Here is a 26,367-nt window from a genome sequence, read left to right as displayed (position 1 = left end):
CTTTTTCTTTAATAATCAAATGCAGCATCAAAAAAGGAAACAAAGAATTTATTTAATTAGATTCAACAATTAAGAATCCATGACAATTGTGTGATTTGGGGTGTTTTTGTGGCTTTTTTTTCTCATGGTGGGGGACATATATTACGAGAATTAAGCTCATTATAGCATTTCTGAGTATTTTTTTTATTCAAATCGTTGTGAGTCAGGAGCAGATGAAAAAGTGCCTTTTGAAATGAATGTGTTACAGTCAGGGGGCCACAAGCTCTCTGCTTGATTCATCCACTTGCAGACAAATACATTGATGTGCGTCTTTGTTTTCCTCAGCCAAGCTGACATCTGGCTGTAAACTAGACGGCTGGATGGCTCCAAAATTGCTCTGCATTTTTGTTGCACCTGTAATGATGTGTTGGAGTTGTTAAGGGCTGTAAGCCAGCGGAAGAGTATAAACAAAAGGATGATGGAAAGTTAGGGAAGGCTTACTCGGCGGGTTAAAGGAGGAATTTCTGATGAACTCCTAGAAAACAACAGTTTTTGAAAGATAAACTTTGCCTAAAAATGGCATAAGCATAATCAAAAGACCACCGGGAATGTTTCGAAATAAATTAAAGGATAATTGGATTGGCACTTTAAATATCCTGTTGGTAAAAGTCAGATTTTTAAAACAAATTTCCATTGCTTAAATATTTCCTTTTTTCTATTTTTGCAGGTGATGCACTGTAATTACAGCCTAGTGATACCATCATATACACCTGAAGGTCAAACAAGCAGATTTTGAGAATAGTATTTCTGGCTGAGCATCGATAAGGCAGACACTTGGCTCCCATGCTGGCTTTCAAAAGTCTTCTCTCCCATACCCTCAGCCATGCCTGCTACTACCAAATCCAAAAAGAGAAAAACACCTGTCCGGAGGAAAACGCAGCAAATAGGGACCAGCACCAGGGGACAAATCTGTAATTCTGCTAAGCAAGGAGGACGAGTCGCACAGAAATCCAAAAAACACCCTGCAGATTCCAAAAAGTTAACAAAGAGGACGCAGACGCTTGGCCGGACCCTTCGTAGACGAGGATCTGATGATGTGTGTCCCAATCAAGACCTCAGAAAGTCCCAGGCCATAAATGCAACTGTAAACACCAGACTTAGACGATCGAGCGGTCTGCCTGAAACCAAGCTACAAGCCCCTTCAGGACGTAGGAGGTCTCTGCGGGAAACACACCTCTCTGTTACCCCCTCTCTGAAACAGAAGAGAGGACGAAAAACCAGCTCAGAGAGTGGAGCAGCACCCCAGCACCAAAACACAAAACGCCAGACCTCAAGCACCAGCATCAACGAGTCATCTTTTGACGAAGAAAAAGCAAAAGACAGCCACACAAATGAAGAACTTTCATTGCTTTGTGCTGAAGCCAATGTTCCTGCAGGAATCAAAGACCAGAGCCTTGGTGTCGGTGACACAAAAGAGAGCGGGGCCTCCAAGGTCCCTTCACCAGAAGGCACTGACATGTTGGACGACAGTTTGCCGCTTGGATGTGACAGACATGCTGCCCACCAAGACCAAAAGACTGTCATCAGCGACGGTGACAGCGACTCCAAGCATGTTTCTGGGCATCCAGTGTGTGTCGAGACGGACGAGCAGCCCACACTCTGCAGCGGAGGCAGTAAAGACTGCCCTTCTGGCACCTCAGAGTTAACGAGCTCATCAGGGGTGCAAGACAGCAATGGAAACGGCAATTTATCTTTTCCTGGAAATGAGAGTGATCTGCTTGCCAATGATCACAAGCCAGATGGTGCTTTTTCTCTTCAAGAAGAACAGGGGAACGTGTTGGGCACAAAAGGCAAACCAATGGACGAAAGCGTGTCAGTTCGTCAAGAAATTGAGGAGATAAACTATGAGAGAGGAGGAAGTCTGCAAGAGGAGACGGCGACTGAGACACAACAGGAGACTGTGGAAGAGATGGAGGGGACTGTTGAGAGGCTTGGTAATTGTGAGGGTGAAGCCAAAAGGGGTGAAATAATTGAAAACAGGGTTTCTGGTGGTCCTACTGACTCTCAAATCAGCCTTCCAGCACGTCAAACCCCACATCCACTTTCCTCTAACAATCAGCTCGCAGCACAGTCAGATTTGCCTGCTCCTGCACTACTTTTCAGCAACCAAACTACCTCAAGTCCCACCAAAGTCCTCTGCACGTCAGAGGACTTGAGCCAGCATAAGACAGACGTTATACCTGTCACTGATGGTGCTAAACTTCTAGTCCCGGGGTCATCAGCGGTCCCTGATACTGCCTTGACAGTGCAGACTGTTATCGTGAAAAGAAACATGCCGGTGATCGTCCACAGGGACTCTCTCAAACCTATGAGTTTTGGGGAAAACAGCTTTGGGGGATCATTCCAGTTCCAGAGATCAGTGATTCCTCAGCCTCAAGGAGAAAGAGGAACTCGCTCCACAGCTGAGACCAAAGATCTGGACTTCCAGCAACATGGATTCAGCTGTCAGAAAGAGGCATTTCCACCACCATTTCCTCAGCCTGGTGTAGCTCCATCCGAGCCAACAGACACCTTTGAGGCTGGAATGCCAGAGCAGGACTTGGTACCAAAGACCTCTGCTCCTCTGGACAGTAGCTCTACCTTTTCCTGCAGCTCCGAAAGCACTCGCTCCTCTTTTTCCTTTGACACTGAATCAGAGTCGGGGTATGGAGAACCCACCCCATCTACCTTGTCGGAACGATGGGGGCAAGAGGAGGCCGGTTTGCTCTTTTCGTCGTCTCCAAAACTGAAGCGGAAGGAGAGGAAGAAGAGGAACAGGTGTGGGACTTGTGAGCCGTGCTTGAGGAAGATTAACTGTGGCCTGTGCAGCTGCTGCCTGAATCGCAGGACGTGTCACCAGATCTGTAAGCTGAGGAAGTGTGTGGAGCTCAAGAGAAGAAAACCTTCATCTTCACCCGGTTTTTCTGCTAAAGAGGTGAGACCTTTATTATGATGACTTACATTAAACCACAGCTCACACACACGTTTTTTTTTGCAGAGTTTAGTTTGGTTAAATAAAGTGTAGACCTTGAACTGAAGCTCGGTTTGAAGTAGGCCTCCCTGAAACATCCTTTACAAACAGCTGAGCTGGAAAAGGGACCTTAGTTTTTCTTTCTGCCATCATTTCCTCTGATCTCCCTGCTGCCTACTGATAACAGGAACAACGTTGTGAAGTCTCTTCGTCCTTCTTCAACCAACTGTCCATGCTGAGCTGTATGTGTTGTTTTTCTGTTATATGTCACCGATTGCCACTGAGTGAAAGGGGAAGTGTCTTTGCAAGTGTTTGTGGTCTGGTTGGGAGAGGGGAAGGCAGTGTCACATGACTTGCAGCAGTGCAGCACGTGGTTGAGGATGTCTGTTTAAGTGTGTGTGTCTGAGCCTTATCAATGGTTTAATCAACAGATTTACTAACTGTGGCTGTGTGCTTATTTGTGTGGAAGATATTTTTTAATGAGAACGCATATTTTAAGAAGAAAAAAAGGGATGTTTCTAAAAGCAAAGCCATCTATATAACAAATAATAACTGAGTGCATTCCCATTTATACTTTTTTTTAATGTCCATTAGGGGTTAAAAAGGGTGAAGTAGATGAGATGCAGGCACATCGTTCACATTTTTCTGTTTTTTAACTTCTCAAACCAAGGCCAATAAGCGCTTCCCTTGAACGGTAGGGGTGTTGGAAAAAATTGTTTTGGCGATATTTCGCGATAGTTCATTTGGCAATACTTGCATTGATTCAAAACGCTGTCAGGACGATATTCACCAAAATAAAAGCACTATGAAATTGCTTGGGTAAAAGCAACTTGTGTGGTGTTTCTAAAGATGTTGGTATATTTTTCCCCTCATACATTACTAAAATGAATGACATTGAGATGGGATTATGTACTCATCTTTGTGTCTGAATATATTCCTTATTTAAATACTAATTTATTTAAAGGGTTATTCTTCTCTAGAAGCTAAATTGTTGGGGAAAAAGTACATTTTTTTTTAAATAGGTTCCATGATTCCTAGTATAGTTTTTTTGTGTCTAGCGAACAGGTGTGCATCTTCATATGAAAGCCCCTGTGTGTAACTAGGAAAAGTATGACCACATGCACTAAACCCACCCTCAGATTTGTAGCACTGGCAGCAGCAGATTATGACTCATTACGCAACACCAGCAGCGGTAGAGGTGAGGAATGCTGTTTTTGAGAAAAAGAAGAAGGAGGGGAAAAAGCAGACCGCACTAAGATTCACAAAAATATTTGTCAATTCCCTCTAAGTATTGTGGGTCAGTATGAGGTAAAATGCATTTTACGGATTCTGTGACACTGATTTGCTGCTCTGAATTCCGAGCATTCATATGTGTCTTTGTGTTTGCATGCATGCTGCTATGGCGTGATGGCATTGCTGATCTAATCATTCGAGCTGCACAGCTGATTGTTGTTTTACCCAAAGTGACATCACACTGGCCTGCGTTTACATACAAGCATGTCAGTGTTTGAGGCCCAGAAACAGGTTTTCCTTTTGTTGTTGGATGCTACATCTCTCTAGGGTGGAATCTATGTCAAGGATAAAACAGTCAATACATCATTATAAGCTGGCGACAATTTTTAAAAAATTAAAGAACAAGCAAAAATGTAAAAGATGTTTAAATATTATTAATTTAGAAAATGTGCAAAAAGTGCCATAAATCCATCAATCCAGCAAACCACAAACATCTTTCAATAAAGTATTGTTAGAATAGGCGTTTCATCTACTTTCAGTAAAAGTTTCCAGAAAAAAAAACATTGTTTTTGCTGCTCCTCACTTTAAATTGAACATGTTTGTATTACAAATGTATAAAGTTGTATTAGATTGAATTGGAATTTATTTTTGCACGACAAAGTCATTTGCCAAGACAATCATAATTTAATTTTTACATGTTGAACATTCCAGTAACAAGGAAACGGTGTTAGAGCATCTTTTAAGGGATATTTCTTTAATGTTTTGTTTAAAAAACAAATTAAATTCTGCAGCTTTTTTTTCAAAATACAATTTGACTGTAAATCATTTGAAGAATCATAGCCACATTATTCATACTATTTATTATCAAAAAAAGTGTATACCAAATAAACACATATTTTACACATTTGACATTTTACTGCACCTGCAAACATTACGCAATAAAGAAAAAATGCACATAATGGCACTCAAACTATATACATATATTTTGATATAATAATTTTAAACACTTTTTGATGTACTTGGTTGTATAACTTAGTACCAGCTACTTTATTTTTTTACTGACTTTTATTTTGAAGGAATCTTGGCTCACTCACACTACATCCTCTATTTTAGTCAGCCCTTTGGAATCATATCTTTTTTTCCTTGGATTTGATTGAAATTTGCAGATATTGATTACTGACCATTTCACTTAAGATCAAGCTCACTCGAGTCCTGAGTGGTTAAAGTCTGGAACTTTCTCACATTTTCTTTTCTAAGTTAAAGACTTCCTGATTTAATGACAGTATGTGATTCCCAGGCCTCAGACCTAACCTGACATTTAAACGGGGGTTGTTGACTCTTTTTTTCATTGAAAGGGTAGGGCATATAGGTGCTATCTCCCTGTACACATTAGTATTTACCCAGAGATCAAATCGTCTATTTTTTTTTTTGACAATAGATTTGATTCAGATGGAAGATTTGGAGCGCTTCCTGAAATTCTGTCCCAAATTCTGCATCTTAGCTCTTCTTTTATCTCATAAAAAGGAGGTCTAGAAAGGGGAACTGGGATTCATCCTTTATCCTTTTTCTGCATGACCTAATTCCAAATGACTGTTAGGAGTCTTGGTTCTGCAATACAATCAAAAATGATCACACCTTAATCACTGTTCCGTGTGTTTGGTCAAATATGATCAATGAAGTTTTTAAAAATGCAGCCTGTTATATGTTTTTAGACAAGTTTTTCTACTAGAAATGACCTTCTAATGCCAGAATACCTGGCTGTAGTCCACTATACTTCTATTTAAGCATTTTAATGATTTACTTGCTAAATGACGGCCATAAAGTTTGGGTTTTAACTTGTGACTTTTTTGGAGTTTCTCTTAGGATTCAGTCGTCTGACCCTGGGGTGATTTGAAGTGTTTAAACAATCATTCCTGAGAAGACTGAACTCTTGCTTGAAGGTTTCTGACTCAGTTGTATCCTGCAAAAATAAAAATAAAAACTCTCTCTAAAAGGCTTTACAAACTTTGCTTGTTTAATTTCATTTTTTAAAAGTTTCTCAGAAACCTTTTGCATTTTGTTTTGGTCCTGAATTCAAAAACATTAATAGAAATACTGGTTTATTCTTGTTTGTATATTTTTAATTACAAAGTTAACTCATTTAATAATGAATGTAAATTCTTTGAAAGCGTTTTTTATTTACTTGTTGTTTTTATAAAGACTGCCTCTTCCTGTTCATTTATGTATATAAGTTGCACTTCTGGATTTATTGGACATCTGCAAAGAGATTCAGTGCATCTGGGTGTAACTGCCTAGTCTGTGGGTAAGTGGGGGCATTTAAGGTTTACTTGAAGTGTGAGTAATATTGTAGCACTCACTGGCCGGTCTTGCTGATCCAGCTCACACACCCTTCCAGTGAATGTTTCAAACTCCTCGAAACAGAAAAAAGGAAGAGGCTGAAGTGGAGATCATGTAGGGGCATGCAGCTTCAGTTCCCGGCTTTGTCATTAGGTGCCTATGGCTTCTTTTGGTTCAACTCTTGCACAAAATGCCTAGAAAATACATAAAAACGTTTTTAAAATGTGGGTTTTACAGAAGATAAAAGGACTAGTGAGTGATCTAAAGCAGAATCTTACTTTATAGTGCAATAGTTCTGGGTCCAAGCACATATCAGAGAGCCAGAACTGCTGTTTGCAGAGAACCATATCTCTTGTATTTGTGTGACAGAAACTTCTTGACATGTTTGGAAACGGAGACTACTCAAGTTTTTTTTCCATATTATGGTCTAAGAGGAATCGTCAGCACTCAGTTGATGTTTTCTGTTTTCATCTCTGCAGATTTATTACAAATTTACTCAACATAACTCAGCCGCATATGATGCAAACTATTTCTTAGCTTGTATTCAAACACCATGTCATCTTTTCTTTTTTCTTTTTTTGTGTGAAAATCTTCAAAGATTAAGATACATCAACCAATTTATATTTCAAGCAGTTGTTACTCTTCTTTCCTGGTGCCTGAAGATACCACTTTCATCTTTTTTAAACACAAAAACTATAAAAGCAGAGTCATCACACCACTCTTGAGAGAGAAGAGGTTTTTCTGTGTTCCAGACTTAAATGTGCTTCAAAGTGAAATGGCAAAGATGGAAAAGCCACAAAAAAAAAGTATTCTATAGAGGAAAACAAATCAGTGTTCACAGTGAAAGAAGTTCTGTATGGATGGAATTAAAAAAAAAATATTCTGAAGTATTTTTATGGTCCTCAACTTGAAAAAAAAGGAAACAAAGCTTTACAAAAAGCTAGGACTTTAGCGGTGCTCATGATCCCAAACTGTTTTTGTCTTTATTGCCACCATGCCTTTTGTTTGTACCCAATAATTACACAGCAATGTCGGTGTCTTTTCTCTCTTTTTCATTTGAGGTTCATGTATTTCCAGCTGAGCGAAACATGTTTTGCAAGTATTTTCTTTCAGTTATATATCTTCTAAAGTCTTCTTTCTCTGGTGCAGTCCAACTGAAGGTTTATTATAAAAACACGCAGACCGGGCTGTTATGACAGGGCCTGGCAGTCTGCGGTGTGTGCGCGCGGGTTGAAATGTTTTCAATAGCCTTTCAGCGCAGGCCGCCGTCAAGCCGCATCTTCATTGTTCTGAAATTGAACCGACCGTCCCCCCGTAGATGCTTCAGCAATGTCTGAAGCCCTTTCTCTCCATCCCCTCCTCCTCTCAAATAAGACAACAGCCGAGTTCATTCGGCAAGGAGTGTTGCCACGGCAACCGCTGTGTCCGCCTGCTGACCTCTGACATCCCATGATTGTCAGATGCTGTATTTTCAGGCTCATAATGAGGATTAGAGGAGATAACCAGCAGACGTGCACTACTGTGGGTTTAAAGCTCTCAACTGGTCAACCTACATCCAGGTAATTAGGTTAACCTACGCAGGCTGTCCAGCTCACAGGGGGGTTAGTAATGCAAGACTGTTTGCAGGGACGCAGACAACAAAACACCACATTTAACATTTTATTAAATTACTCTTAAACCACCATTATTTCACAGTTCCTTATAAATGTCAGAAAATAAAAACAGATCAAATCCTTTTAATTCTGTTTAACAAAAGCAGAAAAATGCAACATAACTTTTATATAGAGCAATAGTTTAACAAGTCTTCATCATAAAAATAAATGTTCCTCCATTTAATCTCAACCAGGCTTTTACATTGCTGCTAAGCTTATTAAATTAGGCAGTACTAAAGCCTAAAATCCTAGCTCATGGCTATTTCACATGTACTGTGTGCACTGAAGTTTATTCCTAGCTGTATTGCAAACACTAAACAAGCTTTAACCATAAGCTAATATAATGGACATATTTATAGCCTTTTTTTCGGAGTATAAGCCACAGCAGCTAAAAAATGCTTAATAAAGAGCAAAAAATCATAAATGAGTTGCACTGGAATATAAATTGCACTTTTGGGAGACAAGTGTAATGCTTCTGAACAAGTCTGCCACACGGTCATCGTAAGGTCTAAAACGCAATTCACGTGTCAAATTTGAATTCACTGCTGCTTTTCCAATACCCGTCAAATTTGATGGTCAGTGCTATCCAAAAGTGTGTCCATAAACGAAATCCTCTCGTCTCGTGTGGGAGAAGCTACCTTCAAGTTTTTAGCCTCATGGCTACATGGAAGCACTGACTTTATATCTCATTGATAATGGATGGAAGACACGGAGGACGTTAAAAGATCAGGTTTATACATTTTGAAAAGCTATGCAAAGTTTCCTGCAGGTGCAGGCATCTGAATGATGGCGTGGTACTTCTGTCTTTCTGTAACCCAGTTTGATGACTTGCATTAGACTGAGGAAGGAAAAAAATCAACAAAAATAATAATGACTCAACGCAAATAAGAAAAATATCAAGGTTCAGGAGGAGAAGGATTAGATTCTCCTTATTTGTTTTGGACGGCGCTTCCTCTTCTGCGTTGCTGTCAGTAGCAAATACTGCAAAAGACTATGACTTATATTCTAAAAAATTTAGGTAAATGGCTTACTGAAACCTCATTTACAGGAGGATTATTGGTACAAATATTTGTTTAGTAGCATCTTCCAATTTAACAGAATAATTTCACAATAAATAGTCATCCAGATGATTCTTGAATCAATGTCAGGCTTTGCAAACTGTTAAGTTCAACTAAACACTAGAAAGGTTTCAGTTTCGTCACAATAGTGCTTATAAAAATTAGCATTAATGCCTAAAGTGTAACTGTATATAAAGTCTACACATATTTGAATGTGTTCTTGATTTCAAACCATTAAAATATGTCCAAGTGGTGAGAGTTTGGCTCAAAGTTCTGTTCCCCGTGCGAGCCAGACGAGTCACTCTTTTTGAGAAAAGAAGAGCACATGCTGCTGCTCATACTGCTTGCAAGTGGGCTCTCTGAGGAACAGATGGAGATGCATCCTGTCTTCTTTTGAATTCCCCTTTTAATGGGTAAACATGTGGTGCACAAAGACACTGAGGGAGAAATGGAGATTTTCCAAATGTCAGAATCACTCTAGACATGTAAATACTACCGGCTCATTATGATAACGGTCGGCTGAGTTGTCCTTCTGTTTTCTCTGACTTCTCATTTTCTTCAGCACAGACGCATTTTATGACAAAAGCTTCCCTATGATTAGGGCGGCAGTGTCCAAGCCAGTTACATTTAAAAGTTGTAATCTGCCGTGGGACTTGTGGATTTGCTCAGGGGAAAAAAAGGCTTTGTAGACTGGAGAGGGTCTGTTTTATTTCATATGTGGATTTGGTTATTGAACCACGTGACAACAACAAATGTATGGCCAAGCCTGACCTCAGATAAAGGTTTGCATACAACAAAGGACGGTTAATCATTGACACAAACTTCTGTTAGATGTTGTGTGCTTCAAAGCCCATTCAGATGAGCTGCATTTGCAACTCTGGATCCTAAAGCCACTCTACAGTTAGCATATTTTTCTCTATTTTAATCATTTGGTAAGACATTTGCCAAACTTTTGATATCAAGAATGCCTCTGCTGCACCACTTGGGTTGTTGTATTTAAGAGTCGTAATGTCCCTTGACTGCCTGAAGGCTGTAAGTCTCTGGGAAAGCTTTGAAGTCGTCCCACTTGGTTTGTCGGGGTGAAAAGAAATTCTGACTTTGCCCCTTAAAAGAAAAGCCACTCCCGTCCTCCCAAGGGCACACACGATTACCTCCATCTTAAAACCTCCAGAGACCATTCATACCTCACCAACGAACTAATGGGGTTGTTAATTTTTTTTACCCTCTTCCACTCTCCTCTCTAATGCTTCCAGCCCTGTCAGAGTTTTATGCATCACTGCAGTCTGCATGAATCTATCTGCAGAAATGTGCGCATTGGCATACTTAAGTATGTGTGCGTACGCGTGCAGTCATATGGCCAACATGCAGACTCAGCATGTTGCCATGGCAATCTTAAGTAAGCCTTTTCCTGTCTCATTGTGAGGAGAGCTGAGGCCCTCATCCTGAAATGCCTGCATAGTGTTTGTGTGTGTATTTGGGTCAGTGTGTGCATGTCTCAGTGTTTACACAAACCTGCTCACCTTTGTCTATTAACTCTTCCCAAGGTGAAGCTGTCATAATGCACATCCGCAAGGCAAACATGCTTGGAGTGAAGCATGATAGGGTACTTTTTTAATACACATTTATGCAAAAAAAACAAAAACAAGTTTAAATGAAAACTAAGCTCGTACACTAGAAAAAGGGGACACTTTTTTTTTTGCCCTGCCGAAAAAAGGAAAAAAAAAAACCATAATCATAATTTCACTTTTAAAAGAAAATCCAATCTTTAGTTTGTGTCAGAATTTTGTGTCTCAATTTGGTCAAATTCTTTCATTTTATTCCCCAAAAATAAAAGATTTGCCCAAAAAAAAGAAATGAAATCCAGAGAGACTGAAATGCTCAGCAGCAGTTGTCCTGTTGCTACTTCAAAGGAACACAAAGCAGAACAACAGCCTCTGGGGGTTTAGAGGGGGATGAAATAAATTATATGTTGGCTCTTTTCGGCTGAGTCAGGTCTTCAGCAGCAAAGAGCAAAAACACCAGCTCCATAAATGCAGACGCCTGCAGTTTTGTCAAAAACAGTCGATGCAGGAGATCAATGAAGCTCGATCTGAAGCTGTCGGTTTAAAAATATGAAGCATATTTATCCAGCGGAGCATCATAGAGATGTCGGATGAACTGAACAGCGGATCTCCGTCTTTTATTGAGTCCAGGTTGTTGGACGGTGTTTCCGAAAGATGATTGAAGTTTGTTACATAAGAAAATCTGCATGAGTCACTGAACAGTATGTGGCTCCCCGTTTATGAGTAATGAACTATAACAGAGAGGAAGAGCGAAAGCCACAAGCGCTCATTTCTGTTTGTGAGCGCACACCTGTGGGCGTGTTTATAGTACAACCAAAGAGCATGTGGAGGAGCACGCTCTAAGTAAGTGTGCAGGCATTTAGTCACAGCCCTGATTTTGCAGATGTCCCTTTGAAAATGAGAGGAGGAGTGCATTTTGTGAGCAGATTCTTGGATCTTTTGCCTGTCAACCCCACTGCTGTCTTCTCACAAGCAGCATGCTTTAGTGTTTTTAGGTTTTCTGCGAGAAAAAAACTCGGATTTTTTACAACGTTTATTTAAAGATTACTCAAAATGTTTCTGCAAGTTTGGCCTTTGACCCGAGCAAAGTTTTGTTTGAGTGTGTGGGATAGGTTGTGCATGCTCTAACTGGAGGAGCAGGATAGGGGGAAGGTCCAAGCATGGTGTCAAGTTTTACCATTCGTGCATGGTTGCTGGGGTTAATTATAGCAGACAAGCATGCGTGCCCTGGTTTTTTTCCGAGCCACATTGGATTAATACTAAATAGAAAGTCACAATGTCGGTAAAGAATACATTTTATAGAAAGAAGAAAATAGCTCAAACTGCTGGTTTCCATCAGAGGTCTAAAGCTTTTCCATTAGTTGTTAGCTTCTACAGTAATGGCTGTAGTTGGAACTGTTGGCAGCCGTCCTGGCGTGGATCCATTACTGGGCCGGTCTCCAGTGGGTCAAGCCTTCACATGTGCCAGACATGCTGTATGGTAGTGGAGTTCCTTACATCGCTCGCTGTGTTTGTGTTTAGTAACTTTCACTGATTGATGTCCAAACTGCTTGTTCCTAACAAGATCAGAGATCCTTTTTGAAGGTGGGACACCTAAAGACCCACTCCAATCATTTTTTTGATCTATTTGAAAATTCTTCTTAGAGGTCTTTTAATTATAGTGATGTTTTTTTATTGTCAAGATTAAAAAAAAAATCTGTTATCTAGGACAGTTTCTGCAGAGCGGCAGTAGTTTTATGAAAATTTGCCTCTTAAGTTGTGGACTGGACTGTTGGCACGGAGTGAACCCGCCCCCACTTCCCATCCGTTTGCGTGCTCCCCTGCTAGCTTACCCTCATATCTCCAACCTAACATTACCAATGCAACAAAAAGCAATATAAGAGATATCCAGCCGTACAGTTTTGAGCCAGATTCCAGCTCAGACGAGGAAAATTAAGACAAACATAGATCTATTTGTCTTCAATAGAATGCATCAGAATGGAGCGGAGCAGGGAGCCTGGGGCCCACCCAGTGCATTTCCTACATCACATTTTTCAGATGGCACTTTTTCATCTGCTGATTCAAAACTATTTGAATAAAGAAATAATCAGAAATTGACTTTAAATCCTAATTTTCTTAATATATTTCACAAGAACCTGTTAAAAACACAATCTCTATCAGAGTTGAGCCTTCACGCAGGGAAAACCGAGGCTGTGGTAGAATATTTCTTAGCTTTTTTGCTAACGGGAAGGAGTTGCTGCAGGAGGAGGAATGGCTTTTCATAATCACCCTGCAGCAGATGAGTTTAGTCTGTTAATGTAATCAGCTGTCGTAACTGCATAAAAGCCTCCGCAGCATGGGTTGACCAATAGAATCCTGGCAGCAGTTGGTGGGTGTGCGTTTAACACAAACTTGTGCTGTTGTTACAAGTCGGTGTAACCTGTTTGCAATGACAAACCTGCTAAACTGCCTGCCAGTGAGCGTGGAGCTCAGCCATAACTGTCACAATGGTTACCACAGCAAAGCCATCAGCATGCAGGAGACGCAGATTATTGGTTCTCTTCTTCACTGGGACCTAAACCTTTTAAAATGATAATAACTCAGGTAGGACTTGTCAAACCTTTTATTACACTTCCATAGCTGATCAAAAAGGCCAGACTGTAAAATACTTTTCAGTGTGTCTAGACTGACAGATGGAGAGACAGGTAAATGATGAGGATGAAAGACGTTTACTGCAAAAATACACGTGTTGCATTAAAGTTTTGACTCCATTTTCTAGATTTCAGTTTAAATCTGTCATTACATTACACTGCCTCATGTGGACTGTGGTTTTCTTCCATTGTTCTTAAAAAGCCGTTTGTGGGGATGAAGTTTACAGCAGCGTGCCACACTGTGTACATTAGGTGTTTAGTCTGCAGTTGTGCTTGTTCTGGGAAGCTGCTTGATGTTTGGAAAAGATAGCTTTACAGTTTTTTTTTACCAACTAACCCCAATAACAAACTAGTCTGAACTCCTATTTATTATTAAGTAACCACTTGTTTACATGAAATGCTGTAGTGCCTGTTTGAAACCGCATATGTGCTGCAAATATTACACTTGGTTGCAGCTAAAACAGCTTAAATTTTCGTAAATTACAGAACATTTACAATTGTTGACGCGAACCACTCAATCTTTCACCATACAGTTGTATTTATTGCCTTGTTTATTACAGACTGAATGCTTTTCTAATATCATTATTATTGTTATTATTTAAGTTTTCTTTAAAACTCGTTCTTTAAATGAACAGTTCTTGGGGATGTTTGCACAGCAAAAACTGAATCTAAAGAAAGTAAAATGGCCCTTGTTTCAAGACAAAATGTCTTGCAAGAAAAAGAAACTTATCAGAAAGAGCGCTTTTAGAAAATAAGACTTCACGGTAAGATTATTTTTCTTACCCCATTGGAAGATTTTTTGCTTATTTTAAGAAAATAATTTAATTTTTATGAGTTTTGACTTATTTCTAGAGGGGCTGTTTTTGCAGAAAACTTTGACATTTTTCATGTCCTTGTCTGACCTCACCATCTTGATCACACGTTTTTCTTTTCTTAAGAGCCAACTGCTTCTAAAGAGAAAAAAATATGTGTTTTATGGTTTTATCCATAAAACATTGAGTGAAGGAAGCAGACTTTTGGAGTGGATGGGGAAGAAAGGAAGGAGTTCACCAACATTGTTGCCCTGCTCATCACAATTTCCCAGCGTTTGTGCAGCAGACAGCGGCAAAATATGCAGCAGATACGACGCTGCTGCCACGTGTGTGTCACAGGACGCAGTGGTTTTTAAAGGCATGACATGATAAAACTTGCCTCTAACTGGGCTGGGCTGCAACACTTCCCTATAGCAGATCAGGTGCTTTAAAACTCAGCGGAAGGGTAGGAAAAAGACAAACAAAAACCACAGCTGGAGTTTCTCTTATCCTCAGTTTTATTTTATTTTGCTATTTTGATCTGAATGACTCCTCTTTATTAAATACTTGAATTTTTCTTATTTAAAAAAGTCATAAATTTTTAACTCAAACCTAATACAATATGTTTTTTGTGTCTGTGGGTAAATTTATTAAATTAAGATACATTTGAAGAAATTGGGTCATTGAGGGGTTAATATCTGAGCACTGGTGGTGTTATTTTCCTCTAATCCAGATCCAGCGTGTGCGCAGTATCCGCTCCACAGCTTTTCCCCAGTCCCTGTGCGTATGGCTGGAGTAAAAAGCCCACATAGGGGATCCTTTGTTTAGGAGAGTCTAGGCATGGAAGATAATTTACAAGCCGCTAAGGTCCTCCAGCCATTGGCTGATGAGGCTGTGTCTGCATCTGCAGAAGGCATCCCGTGTGTGTGTGTGTGTGTGTGTGTGTGTGTGTGTGTCTATATGTCTGCGTGTGTGCGCCTCCTCTGCTACCATAGCAGCACTTTACTACAGCGGCTCTCTGTCGCCTCAGTCATGACACCCGGGTCCTTGCCCTGCGCACCGCTACTGTAGCTTGCCTTTTCTTGATCCTGGAGGAAAGCAAAGCAAGATGGCCACCAACACCTTTTAGGGATAAGCTGCCTGAACTCGAAGGGCTTTCTCTAAGGACAGACCAAGGTAAAGGCAACCATGGCTCACCTTGGGCTGCATTGTCTCGTTGCAGATGGATTATCGATGGAGGAGCTCTCCTAGATTTTATCCCTCGTCTGTCTTTAACCAGCCTGGGCTCAGCTAGTCTTTAATTTAAGAGGAAGTCATTATAAATGAGTGAGTAGTTATGTGCAAGTTTTAGACTACAGTCATTTACAGGATGTTGTAGCAAACTCAACAACAAAAGGTCAGTTTCCATGGGAACAGACACCCTTCTTAGTGCTTTAAGAGCCTTTTTACTTCTCATTTTCTTACCCCCCCCCCCCCCCCCCCCATTTCTGCACCTGCTGTTTTCTGACGGCCAGCCATAGAAAGTGGAAAGCTTTCCTGCTTTAGGTTGTATCTGCTCATCACTTGGCAGGTTCTTCTTGCTTGGGCGCAGAGCAAATGATGCTGCTAAACTTATATTGTGGATTATAAATAGGGTCTTTTTGAAACTTGTACCAACCTAAAAGATTCAATGGTAGAGTAAGTTTTCTCCTCAAGTTGCTCATAAAAAAAGACAATTTTCTCCACTTGAAGAGCTGCATTTTTAATGTTCTTTTACTTTAATGTAAAAGAAAATAAAAGCGTCTAACTACGTGACACTGAGCGCAGCGCAGACAGGAAACAGTCGTTCTATGAATGAAGGAAATTCTCACGTGTTCAGAGAAAAACTCTGAACCACTACTTACGCTCTCAGCCAGGAAGGAAGCGTGCTTGCTCGCTGTTTTATTATTAGAAGGCTGTGCGGCTGCACGTCCAACTGCATGATTTTTTTATGCGCCTCATGACACAGGAGGAGCACAGCCGAACAATACAGCTGCCGACGACTCTATCTGCATGTTTACACCTAAGAGCGGGCAGACATACAGATAAACAGTCAGTGCAAACCTCCTTGGAGATATTTGTCTCTCTGGAAAAGTTTCTTTCGAGTCACAACACGTAAATGTTTGGGTTGCTAGACAGCGCTCTAAGTGTGCTGCTTTTTTAATCATTTGCTCACCAATGTCTCATTTCTGTTAATTGATTACTCGTTTTAAATATCCACTTCAATGAAAATTGTGTTTTTAGTGTTTTTTAACATTTGTGCTATTTCTATAAAGAAAATCAAATATTTTTATTCGAATGGTTGTGAAGAAGAAGCAGACGAAGAAATATACCTAGAGAAAGACTGTAGGTGTGATGTAGAACCTACAAACGCCACCCTGATGCATCCGCTCGTAAACAAATAGATCCACGCACGTCCTGGTTTTCCTCGTCTGAGCTGGCATCTGGCTCAAAACTTTGACGGCTGGATAGCTCCAATATTGCTCGCCATGTTTTGTTGCACCAGCAGTGATAGATTGGGGTTTTGAGGGACCTTTAAGCATATAAACAGATGGATGATGGGAAATTGTGGCAGGTTTGCAGTCCCGCCAACAATTCAGAGGTGAATTTCTTAAGAACTACTGCCGCTCTGCAGAAACTATGTCCTTAAAAATGACACAGTTCTTTTATTTTGGCCAAAAATTAAAGGCCCACTGGGGATGCTTTTATAATAGATCAAAAGATGATTGGATTTAATAGTTGTGTTTTCAACACAAAAGCTAACATAATAGTTGTGAAAGTGTAGAAACACTAAAGCAGACGCAACTGACGGGTTTAACAGATTTCAGCCTCAATCTCTCCAGGAACCTTCTGGCTTTAAGAGCATATGACTTATGACTCAAGTCATTTGCACTCGGCATCAGACATTGAGCTTTTATTGAGCCTAATACAACATAATTAAAGACAGAGTATTTTAGTATAATGTCAGCGTTAGATCTCAGATGCATAGGTTTATGCATCTACATGTATGCAGACATGCGTGTCTGCTGCAGTATTGGGTCGCAGCCAGCGCTGCTTTGTCATTGAACGCAGTGCATTGTGACCCACTGTCTTTCTGCCCCGTCTGTCTTTCTGCATTTCATTATCTTCACCCTTTTTTCTTAGCCCTGCTGTTGCTCATTTGGACATAGCAAAGGCAGCAAGTAACAAGAGTTTTTTCAGTCCTGGGGTTTTGCCAGTGCCTCACCCTGTAGTCAGCAGACTCAGCAGACGTTGGGTCTTTGTTGCAGCTTCAAGTTTCCAGTGAGGAGACATTTGGAGGAGAAAGTTGTTTAAGATTTAAAATCACTCCCACCATTTTCATCCTGTCTGGTACCGGCATGTTTTTTAATCTAGAACATGTTTATGGTCACTGTAACTCTGCGAGTTTTAATAACAATTCCTGATTTAAGGCAGGATTTGTAGTTCGGCCCAACATCGTCTTGATTTTCCAGCATGCCAGAGAAATCTATGAATTCAACTTCCATTAGCTTCAGTTTTAGTAAGTTCTCTTAATTGTTTTTCTTCAAAAAAAAGTTTCCTTTACTCTCTGTTTCTTCAGCAAATGACCAATCAAACTGTGACTGGAGCCTGTATTAGGGTTTGAATATAGGAACTGATTTCAAATCACAAAACAATCAGAAGGTATTTAAGTTTTCTAGTGTGGGTTGTCATTGCCTTATTTTAATTTCCACTTTTAAACGCCTTGCATATAGGCTTGGGGGACTGCGTCATGTCTTTTGTAGCATGTTCAACCTCACTGTTTGTCATTCATGTCTCAGCTTAACAGCTGTCACATGTGCGTCGTCACAAGGCTTGATTCTTCCTCCACATGCTTCAGCCAGACTCACTGATGTCAGTTTACACTAGAGGACTTTTAAAACTGGATATTAGATTATTACTACACACATGGTTTAGGATCCGATCCTTGGCCTCTATGTAAATATTCTTTCTTTTGGCATATAACAGAGTGCTTTTTCTATTTTAGGTTGAACAACAGTGATGGGTAGGGTGCACTCTGAGTTCATATCTGTTTGAAACAGAGGGGGAAAAGGATGATCAGAACACATGCAAGTGATCAACTCAAGTGTTTTCTGTTTGGTCTGTTAGTTCCCAGGCATCTGGTTTATATCGAAAATGCTTTTGCTGTTAGGATGAGAGGTTTTGAAACAGAGGATCTCTTTTCCTCAGAGCAAAGGTTCATCTATAAGAGGAGAATGGACGAAGCTGCTCAGAGGAGCTGCAAGCCAATTTCTAGATGAACATTTTAGGTCCAGTGTAACACCTGATTATCTTTTTGAGATAGTGTAAAAGTGTTCTTAGTGGTATTTGAACTACAATTGTCCTGTTTTAACCAAAATTTATTAAAAGTAGTTTATTAATAGTTTGTTCAGAGTGGCAATAGTTGTAGAAAATCACCTCTGAGTTGTGGCTGGGACTGTTGGTGCAGAGCAAATCCACCCTCCCCGTTTCTGAGAGCTCAAAGCTCTTTTTCCACGTCACAAATACTGTCTTTTTTTAATCGCAACAATTTAAATAAAGAAATGCAATTTTGAGCTTAATTTTCTTAATATACGTCCTCCGTCATTAGAAAAATACCACACGAATATGCTGAAAACATGGTGGGTCTTTAAATTGAAGAGCAGAAATCCTCTAACATGACCCAGAGAAATGAGAATCTACACGTGTTTGGAAGAAGGGATTCCAGAAGCCTTAGTATCATGAACGAATGGGTATGAATGAAATGCACATGAAAGACAAGTGAACAGAAACAGTCTGCCGCTAGCTCCGCTGTTATTCATTTGTGCACCACATCGTTGTGAAGTAGCTGCTTGAGTTGCTCAGTCACATTAACACACATTTAGCTGTAAATACCTCTGACATCTTTGTTGGCTTTCAGCTCTCCAAACGAGAACATTAATCTTTATCAGAGACTCTTCTGTGGAATAATATTATTCCTCTCTGTTTAGGGAAAGAGTTTCTCCAAAAGAGTTGAATATTTGGATCCCACAATGTTTTCCGTTGTCTCCATAGAGGCTGTGATACATGCTGATGCACGCTGGCAGGCCTTCTGTTGTGCCGTGTGGCTTGAATGTTTAGTCAATTGATTCACTGTTTACTACCGGATCTGGTTGAGTCACCTCTCCCTTCTCGTTTCCCTCTGCTTCTGCATCTCAGGTGATTCCAGAAAGTGGGTCGGTAAATGGCAAAAGCAAGGCACAGATGGAGGACACCCACATGGCAGCAGAGGAGGATGAGGGGGAGGAAGGTCACATACCTCATACGCAAACCACCCTCGTCTCTCAGTCCCTCGTCCACAACCTTGCCTTGGACCTAGGTGGACGAGCAGCACTTATTAAAAGTGAGGCCGGCCTGGAGCGGACCAGCTTTGCACTTCATCGATGTTTAAGCTCTTTCTCAAATGTTCCGAATGGTTCTGTAGAGAACCCTTTAAGAGCCAATGGTGCTAATCTAACCAGAGGGCCTGACCTGAAATCTACCTGTAAAAGGACTTTAGAGCCTGAAAGATCTACAATAACTAAAAGAACTTCTGAAAATGGACCCAAGACTCCTGCAGATGACATGTTAGCTCCACTAAAGAGGATCAAACAGGAGGAGCCATGGGCGTGGATCACCGAGCAGAGCGCCCCAGTGCTGAGAGATGACGACCACGTTTGCGAAGACCCTTTATCTACTCTGGCGGCTGTAGTCTGTTTGTCAGTTACAGAGAGGAGAGGTCTGGAGGAAAAGCTTTTCAGCAGACGATCTTCCATTCTTCGTTCCATCAAAACAGAACCCCCAGATTTGCACTTTGTCAAAAAAGAGGAAAACTACTTAAACGATGACTGGTGTCCGAAAAGCACTCCTTTAAACACGAAGAGGACTCCCCATACCATAAAATGTGAACCCTCTCCAAGTGTGCTGTTACCAAGCGTACAGTATTTGGCAGAAAGAAGAAATCTTAGTTTTGATCAAGCCGTTGCTATAGAGGCCTTAACTCAGCTGGCAGCTATTCCTCAAAGCGCCCAAGGTGCCATCAAACCAGAAAATAATCATGAACATCACATGTCTACTGCTTCCACGTGTTCAAATTCCAAAACAAATACCGCCCTGCAGGAAGCTAAACCAATGTCAGCTATTTGCTACAACAAAGTCTCGGTTATCAGCTCACCCCTTCACCAGATGTCGGTCATACGCCCTCCTGTGGCCAGGCAAGGAAATGTTATCCAGTGCTCCCGGGGGTTGAACCCCGACACAAAGGTTCTGGTGCCGGACCGTTTAGAGAAAATCTCCAGAGATAGAACAGCTTTCAGATTGGGAGAAAGAGGGAACGCTTCCCATTCCATCAGGTTAGACTCCAGTCAGATGAAGTTCAGTTCGGCTCACGATCAGTTAAGTCAGGTGGACGGTGCCAGGAGTCAAAGCAAAGTTGTGAGGAACAGTGATGAGGAGGAAGTGGCGGCTCAACTAGCTGATCTCGCTTTCATCATCCAGTCACGCCACAATCAACAATCAGAGAATAACCCTCCAAAGGGAACGCCAGTGTCTGCTATTAAATACAACAACAACCATAAGCTCCAGCTCCAGTCTCTCAGTCAGAAAAACCCTCTCGCAAGAAAACAAAAATCCACGCCCTCCAAGCCCAGAAAGAGGAAAAGTGATGGATTACAGGAACCACACAACCGAAGGACTCCCCTCTCAAAGCGCATGCCAAATGGAGAGATACCCCACAGGGGGAAAGGTCACAAGAGCCTCCAGCAAGGGAAATCAGGCCCTCACCTCAAGAATAACTTGTTTCTGCCTCAGGCTCAAATTGATCTGAAGAAATACTTAGCGGCAGCTCAGGAGGAAAGGAGTAATGTTCATGGTGCAAGTCTCTTTGGGCAGCAAACTCTGAACTTAAGCACTCTAACAAAGAGCAATCACGACAGTGGTCAAGAAAACCATCCATGGTCCTTCTCTAATGGTCCACTTCACAAACACAACACATGCAATGGTTATGCTGCAGGACCAGACGATGTCTCATCTCAGGTAGGAAAGCCCTGTGGTGGGCTGCAAAACACCAGCATAGAAAAAACGGCTTTTCCAAGCCACTCAACGGGACACCATAGCTGGGCTAATGGATTCTCACGGACTCCTCAGTCTCCTCCTCCAAGCCAACAAAGCTATTACAAGCTGGAGAGGTCAGGACCTGTAGCTGTCCTGTCCACGGCAACTGATGGGGTTCAGGACCACTCTGCAGAGTCCACTCCAACCAAGAACAACATCAACAACTTTCTAGAGTCTCCAATGAGTTATCTGGATACCCCTACCAAGAACCTGATCAACACTCCTTCCAAAAAACTCGCTGATCTTCCATCCTGTCAGTGTGTGGGTGAGTAGCCTTTGCCTGAAGTTTTTTGAATAAAACAAGTCATTATTGGGTAAGATTGCATATGAAGAAACTAAACTGTTTTGGCATCAGACTGATTTTCTTTAGTCTCCCTCTCGAACTCTGCAAGGATTTACATGCAGAGACACAACCAAAAGAGGGCTCCAACATTTGTCATGTTTTAAGGGAACTCTTTAAAGACCCACTCCAATGATCATCGTTTGTGTATTGGTGTATTTAACGTGTTCTTGTGGCATTTTTCCGAAGATGGAGGACACGTATGGAGAAAATTCAACTCAAAACTGGGTATTTATTTTATTCAAATCATTGTGAATCAGAAGCAGATGCCGTTGGAAAAAGATTGTATTTGTGATGTAGAAAAAATGCTGCAAGCTCCCGGGTCCGCTCCATTCTGATGCATCCACTTGCAGACAAATAAATCTATGTATATATTTGTTTTCCTCATCTGAGCTGGCATCTGGCGTAAAACTGCACTGCGCCTGTTAGCGCCGCGGATGTTAGGTTGGGGGTGTGAGGGCCCATAAGCTAGCAGGAGACCTTGTAAACAGAGAGGTCTCAGTAACAAGAAAGGCGAAGGGAGGGTGGTCTTACTACACGCCAGTAATTCACTACTAAGTGGCGAATTACTATGAACTACTGCCGCTCTCCAGAAACTATGTCCAAGAAAACAACACCAGTTTTTAATTTTGCCTTAAAACAGCATAATTAAAAGACGACGGGAATAATTTTAGAATAGATCAAAAGATGATTGGAGTGGGTCTTTAGTATGTAAAGGCGCGTAATGGAATTTAAAATGTGGGCCTCCATCACCTGCATTAACTGCATATACAGTATCTTGTGTAACCCCAAACCAGCCGCTACATCTAACCACTAATTTAGTAGAACAACCCCAACAAACATCAAAGTTGCTTCGTTTTCCATCTGATTGTTTGCGGATTGTTTGCTTTCCACAGACCAAATCATTGAAAAGGAGGAGGGCCCTTATTACACTCATCTTGGGGCAGGACCCAGTGTTGCTGCAGTGAGAGAAATGATGGAGAACAGGTTAGAATGGTGCTGTGTATCGCCTGGATGTGTGGGTGCTTTGACAGCAAAACATGCTAAGATCTTCACAGACATCTGTAACCACACACTGGGGGGATTAGGGTGGGGTTATAGCCACTCTAGTTAAAAGGAGGCCTTGGTGAAGTCACTGAGGACACACCTATTGTCTCATTTATCACATGTACATACAAGACACACAGGCTGCAGGCTGTAACAAGAAACCATGGCCTCTGAGGGCATTGAACCAAGCATTTCTTAAATTAATTTCTACCATCGTCCGTCTGACAGCAGGTTTTAATACCACTATCTAAACGTTGGAATGATAAAATATTTTTATATATTTTGAAACGTGTGTTAATATTTGTATGACAAATTGACAGCTGGAAATTTAGCAAAAAACAATACCCATAACCATGGTTAAGTATCCACTCCTGCAAGCAGTTCTTTAGACAAAATGCATTACTGTGACTACATTTACATTGACCTCTTAACTAATATCTGCAGCAAAATCTCTCAATTCAGCCAAGAAAATGGCCACATATTGCATCCTATTTACATTTTATTTTAGTTGCAATTAACTAAGAGTCATTTAAAAAGGACAGGTTTTGCTTTAAAGCTTGCTAGCCTAATGCCTAATATCTAAACAACTGAACCAATGATCTAAGACTAGGGCCCAGTATTTCAATCATAATCCTGTAGGATTAAACTTCCAGGATCCTGATCTGAAATTGACTTTTCACTGAATATGATCATAAGAATTTATATTAAGATGTGGTGATCCAATCCTGTCTTAAATCTGGATTAAATTCCTCTTTTGGGTGTTTCAAAATTTTGGATTGAATCATGGATCAGTTTGATCCTGAAATTGAGGATTATTCTGAATTCTGGCCGCGCCCACCTCTCAATAAAAATAAATATGTGAATTTAGCAAATTCTTACTAAAACCTTAATTCTTTTCTATTTTAAAATGTTCTATAGACATACACTGAAAAACAGAAAAAATATTGTCTTTTTGAGATCCTCAAACAGAAATGAATTTTTCAGCTGAGTTTATATTTGGTAGGTAAGTCAAAAGAGAGAATCAGATTTTTGCTGTGCTTCCAGACGTATTCTCTATGGTGTTGAATGCAGTGTTAAGAGGTAGACACATTCTTTTCAATTAAACAGATGAACAAACTTATGGATATGAGGAACTTTAGGACCAAATATAGATGGGCAGATAACAGTCAGTTATTGATAACGTGAGTTTTCCTAACTAAAATGATGAAAAAGGAGTGGTTCAAAAAAGCTGATCTGAAATGTGGACATTAACATTAATAAAGCCATTTGATGTCTGTGCCTACACATGTGAATACATGTAATTCCTCAAATAGGAAACAAAATGACTTAGTTGAGCTAAAATTGAACATTTTAGTCTGATTGAAATCAGTCAAAAACTATCTTAGATCACAAAAGATCAGAGAGACGAATAGCTTCTGTATTGATAAGGTTGGACCCAAAAACTGTCTAAGCTCGCAGGCTTTGACCTATTCCTAAATGGAGACCTAAAGCTTTAAAAAAACTGCCCAAAAGTGATGCATCCCATTTGGAAAAAGAAAAGCAATGACCCCATTCAGCTGAGTAAAGCGCTGAGATACAAGGTAAATGTAGTCCAGTTGGGAATGTATTCAGTTTTTCTTATTTAAACTACAAAGTTGAGCTATACTGAGCATTGTGGAACAAATAAAGATCATCTGACGCTGTTTTTGTGCTTGTTTAGCTTAACTAGTCAAAGAGAATCTGTGGTTTGTTTGATGTATCCCCATCAGTGATGTAATCCTGTCAATGACTTTGTTGTGCAGGTATGGTGCCAAAGGAAATGCAATAAGGGTTGAAGTGGTTGTTTACACGGGGAAAGAAGGCAGGAGCTCCCAGGGTTGTCCGATAGCTAAATGGGTATGTCGTTAAACTCTCTTTAACTTTTTTACTTTCTTGCAATCCAAGCCCACCTTTTCTCCAGTCCCCGTTTGAAGCTATGCAGACAGTTTAAATCAAGAGCATGTGAAATCCATCTGCACTTTGTGGTATTGTTTTCACAGAAATGCTTGTGTTTGCTGTGTGTGGTTTCAGTGCTGTTGTCCGTCTGTCATTTGTCTGTGATGACCTACTTGTTTTCTATGTAAATGTACACAAAACCATCTGGCAGGTGATCAGGCGTGGCAGTGAAGAGGAGAAGCTGCTGTGTTTGGTCCGCCAGAGGCCGGGCCACTCCTGTGACAGCGCTGTGTTGGTCATCCTCATTTTGGCCTGGGAGGGAATCCCTCGGCCAGTGGCGGACCACCTTTACCGGGAGCTTACAGACACCCTCTTTAAATACGGCTCCCCGACCAGCCGTCGCTGTGCCCTCAATGAAGAGTGAGTACTTGTCGCTATGTCTTCCAATTTTCTACTTCAACCCAGATAGACAATATTGTTTTTCATCTGCAGTCGCACGTGTGCCTGTCAAGGGTTGGACCCGGACACTTGCGGAGCCTCCTTTTCCTTCGGCTGCTCCTGGAGTATGTATTTCAATGGCTGTAAATTTGCTCGCAGCAAAGTGCCCCGCAAGTTTCGCCTTCATGGAGACTTTCCAGAGCAGGTGGGGGATCGTTTGGGTGTGGATTTACTGTCTTTATTTAATGACTTCACTTCTTATACTGAAGATATTAAATCCTGTTTAGGTAATCATCAGATTGCTCTTCACGCTAACTGACTGAAACGAAAATAAGAAAAACCTTTTAATGTTGGCCCTCTAGTGGTGTATGCTGAAAATTACCATGCAGTTTTTGCACTCAAGTCCCGAAATGATCTTTTTAGGAAGAAAAGATAGAGAACAATCTGCAGAATCTCGCCTCAGACCTTGCACCACTCTACAAAAAACTGGCGCCACAGGCTTTCCAGAACCAGGTATGACATCACATCTTTGCAAAAAAGAAGATTTCTCTTTTTCAGATTTTGTTTTCTGAACTCTTGTTCCTTACAACAGTGGTCCCAAATCCCCTGGACCGTGGACCAATACCGGTCTGTGGGATCATTGGTACCAGGTCACAGATAAAAAAACCATGACCTACATTTTTTTATTTTATCTATAATTTGACTCCGAAGGAAGTTTTATTTTGAAAAACTACTGGATCCTCAGACGCATGTCAAATTGCTCGGTTTTGCGTTGAAAATACATAAAGCGCCAATTTAGTCAACTGCTAAATTGGCTATAAAAGAAACGTGTTCGTAAAGTTTCTTTTCACAGAGAAGAGCCACTGAGAAAACAATAACAGAGCCTTCAATTTCAAAATAAAATAAAAAACAGGAGTCTTTACTTCAAATATGGATTTATTGCGACAGTCATTCACACAGACCATAATAATAAAGCATAAAATTCAGTTTCTGGCTATCTGTTACGAGGATGTTGCTAATAAAGTTGCCCAAACGGTGGATTCACGTTTATGATTATATTTAGAAAATACCTGTTTTAGTGACCGTTTTTCTCTTTGTATTTATCCGCCGCACCTTTAAAGTCAGAAGCTGAAGTTTACTTGCGATTTTATTTATTTATTATTTTTAGGTTCCAGTTTGACTCTTATAGGTTAAGGGCAAATCTTGATCCCATTTCAATGGTTCCTACAA

General features: G+C 40.7%; 1 protein-coding gene across 3 annotated transcripts in view; it reads left to right on the top strand.

The window, feature by feature from the left end:
* LOC101169512 (methylcytosine dioxygenase TET1) overlaps window positions 1–26,367 on the top strand; it is a 32,343-nt gene that overhangs the window by 1,134 nt on the left and 4,842 nt on the right. Inside the window, exons 2-8 of one of the 3 annotated variants that reach the window (XM_023963148.1) lie at window positions 707–2,953; window positions 19,467–21,663; window positions 22,635–22,725; window positions 24,567–24,660; window positions 24,911–25,119; window positions 25,192–25,342; window positions 25,561–25,650. In XM_023963148.1, the coding sequence (XP_023818916.1) occupies window positions 863–2,953; window positions 19,467–21,663; window positions 22,635–22,725; window positions 24,567–24,660; window positions 24,911–25,119; window positions 25,192–25,342; window positions 25,561–25,650 (4,923 nt within the window). In that variant the 5' untranslated portion in view covers window positions 707–862. Of the gene's footprint in view, window positions 1–706; window positions 2,954–13,266; window positions 13,415–15,197; window positions 15,429–19,466; window positions 21,664–22,634; window positions 22,726–24,566; window positions 24,661–24,910; window positions 25,120–25,191; window positions 25,343–25,560; window positions 25,651–26,367 lie in introns of those variants that run through there. The other 2 variants (XM_011493198.3, XM_011493199.3) reach the window with 2 other exon arrangements.

The sequence above is a fragment of the Oryzias latipes genome, chromosome 15 (genome assembly GCF_002234675.1).
Source record: "Oryzias latipes chromosome 15, ASM223467v1".
Taxonomy (NCBI): Eukaryota; Metazoa; Chordata; class Actinopteri; order Beloniformes; family Adrianichthyidae; genus Oryzias; species Oryzias latipes.
The sequence above is the reverse complement of the archived record's forward strand: the minus strand, read 5'-3'. Positions and strand labels throughout refer to the sequence as shown.